This window comes from Humulus lupulus, chromosome 3, assembly GCF_963169125.1.
Source record: "Humulus lupulus chromosome 3, drHumLupu1.1, whole genome shotgun sequence".
NCBI lineage: Eukaryota > Viridiplantae > Streptophyta > Magnoliopsida > Rosales > Cannabaceae > Humulus > Humulus lupulus.
Window position 1 is genome coordinate 25,989,757 of NC_084795.1, and position 1,880 is coordinate 25,991,636.

Below are 1,880 nucleotides of genomic sequence, written 5' to 3' on the forward strand. Positions count from 1 at the left end.
CTGTTACTACTCCCTCTCACTCTTTCCAATCCACTATAAAAACAACTCTCTACACCTTTTTAAACTTGTCTCATTTTTATATTTAGATTTATAATCCTTGAGTTTGAGTGTTTTTCCCTTTTTTGGGGTGGTCAGCAACATCATAAGCCCAGATTTTTAACAACGGTACGGACGAAATGGCAGAAGGTATACCGGATAAGAGTATCCTCAAATCCCCAGCCCTTCTAGAGGTACATAATTAATTTTAATTAATTAGTATTTTTAATTTATTATTGCTTCAAATTAATTTTTTATATTGTAATTCGGTATGATTGCATGCAGTACATCCATGAAACATATGGTTATCCAAGAGAACACGAACAGTTGAAGGAGCTAAGGGAAGCCACCGTCAAGACATATAAACTATGGTGTGCATGTGTTTTTTTTTAAAAATATTTTATATATAATTATTTATTTAATGGCTAAATTAATTTAATTTTAATTTTTATATATCTAAATTTATATAATGGCAGGAGTCCGATGAGTGTGCCAGTGGATGAAGGACAGCTTATATCGATGTTTCTGAAAGTGATGAATGCAAAGAAGACTATTGAAATTGGAGTTTTTACTGGTTATTCTCTTCTCACAACTGCTCTTGCTCTTCCTCATGATGCCAAAGTAAGATAGACAATATTGGGTTACTTGTAACTGTTGATTAATCATAAGATTATCAATAATTTTTAAATAAATATATCGAATCCAAATACAATAAATAATAATCCTGAGTTTTGGGTTAATTTATTTATAGATAACAGCTATTGATCTAAATCGAGAAGCATATGAAGTTGGATTCCCATTCATTCAGAAAGCTGGTGTTGACCACAAAATTAACTTCATTGAGTCTCAGGCTTCCTCTGCCCTTGATGATATCATTAACGATGTAAGTAATCTCATTTTGCACGGACATATATATATATATATTATATACATAACACAAAGTTATTATATTATTTTTAATGATATATAAGCTATAAAAAACTTTTTATTACTGTTTACACTGTATATGATATGATACAAGTGATTGAAGGGCAACAAAAGTACTTATTGCAATGTTTTGGCTTTTGAGAATTGATTTTATAATTAAATTTTTTATTTTATTAAATTTGGAAGTACTATTTTAATCCATTTTATTTTCGAAGTGTTATCTAACAAAAAAAACAGAAACGTATTTTGAAAAAACACAATGTCACACTAGTATTTTCTCTTAAAAAAAATAAATGATAATGGTCCAATTCAATTCTCCATTAATTTATTATTACTAGTATTTCAAAAAAAAAAACTTATTATTGCTAGACTTTTAAATTTTAATTAACTTCAGCGAAAAACACGGCTGCAGGCACAGCTAGTTCGTGGGAATCAGATCACAATAACTTTTTTTTATATACAAGATAATAATAAGAATTCAATAATGTGGAATAATAATAATATATTTATACAAGTTTAAATTAATAAATTATACTACATTGGGCAGGAGAAAGAAGTAGGAAGTTTTGATTTTGCATTTGTGGATGCTAACAAAGATGGGTACATAGAATATCATGAGATACTTATAAAGCTGGTTAAGATTGGAGGAGTGATCGCATACGACAACACCCTATGGTATGGATCTGTGGCACTCTCTGATGAAGACGAAATGGATGATTTTCTTAGAGGAACCAGAAAAATCATGAGAGAGCTTAATACCTTTCTAGCCAACGATCCTCATGTTGAGACATCACTTGTTTCTATTGGGGATGGACTCACCCTATGTAGGCGTCTCTATTGATCATTCATGAGATCAAGTGCATGTGATTGAATATTTAAGTCTTAAATTATAATAAATGAGATGCTTGCTACTCTAA

At 29.9% G+C, this 1,880-nt stretch overlaps 1 protein-coding gene across 1 annotated transcript; it reads left to right on the forward strand.

Moving 5' to 3' along the window:
- On the forward strand, positions 1-1,880 carry LOC133821020 (flavonoid 3',5'-methyltransferase-like). The gene is made up of 5 exons (XM_062253553.1): positions 1-230; positions 322-407; positions 513-657; positions 788-919; positions 1,511-1,880. The coding sequence occupies exons 1-5, from the start codon at positions 177-179 to the stop codon at positions 1,802-1,804; spliced, it is 711 nt and encodes a 236-aa protein (XP_062109537.1). The 5' UTR covers positions 1-176; the 3' UTR covers positions 1,805-1,880.

Bases quoted from the DNA above. Each gene is read 5' to 3' on its own strand.
- LOC133821020 (XM_062253553.1), top strand. From the start codon at position 177: ATGGCAGAAGGTATACCGGATAAGAGTATCCTCAAATCCCCAGCCCTT. The intron at 231-321 runs GTACATAATTAA...GATTGCATGCAG, and splicing joins AATCCCCAGCCCTTCTAGAG to TACATCCATGAAACATATGG. The intron at 920-1,510 runs GTAAGTAATCTC...TACATTGGGCAG, and splicing joins TTGATGATATCATTAACGAT to GAGAAAGAAGTAGGAAGTTT.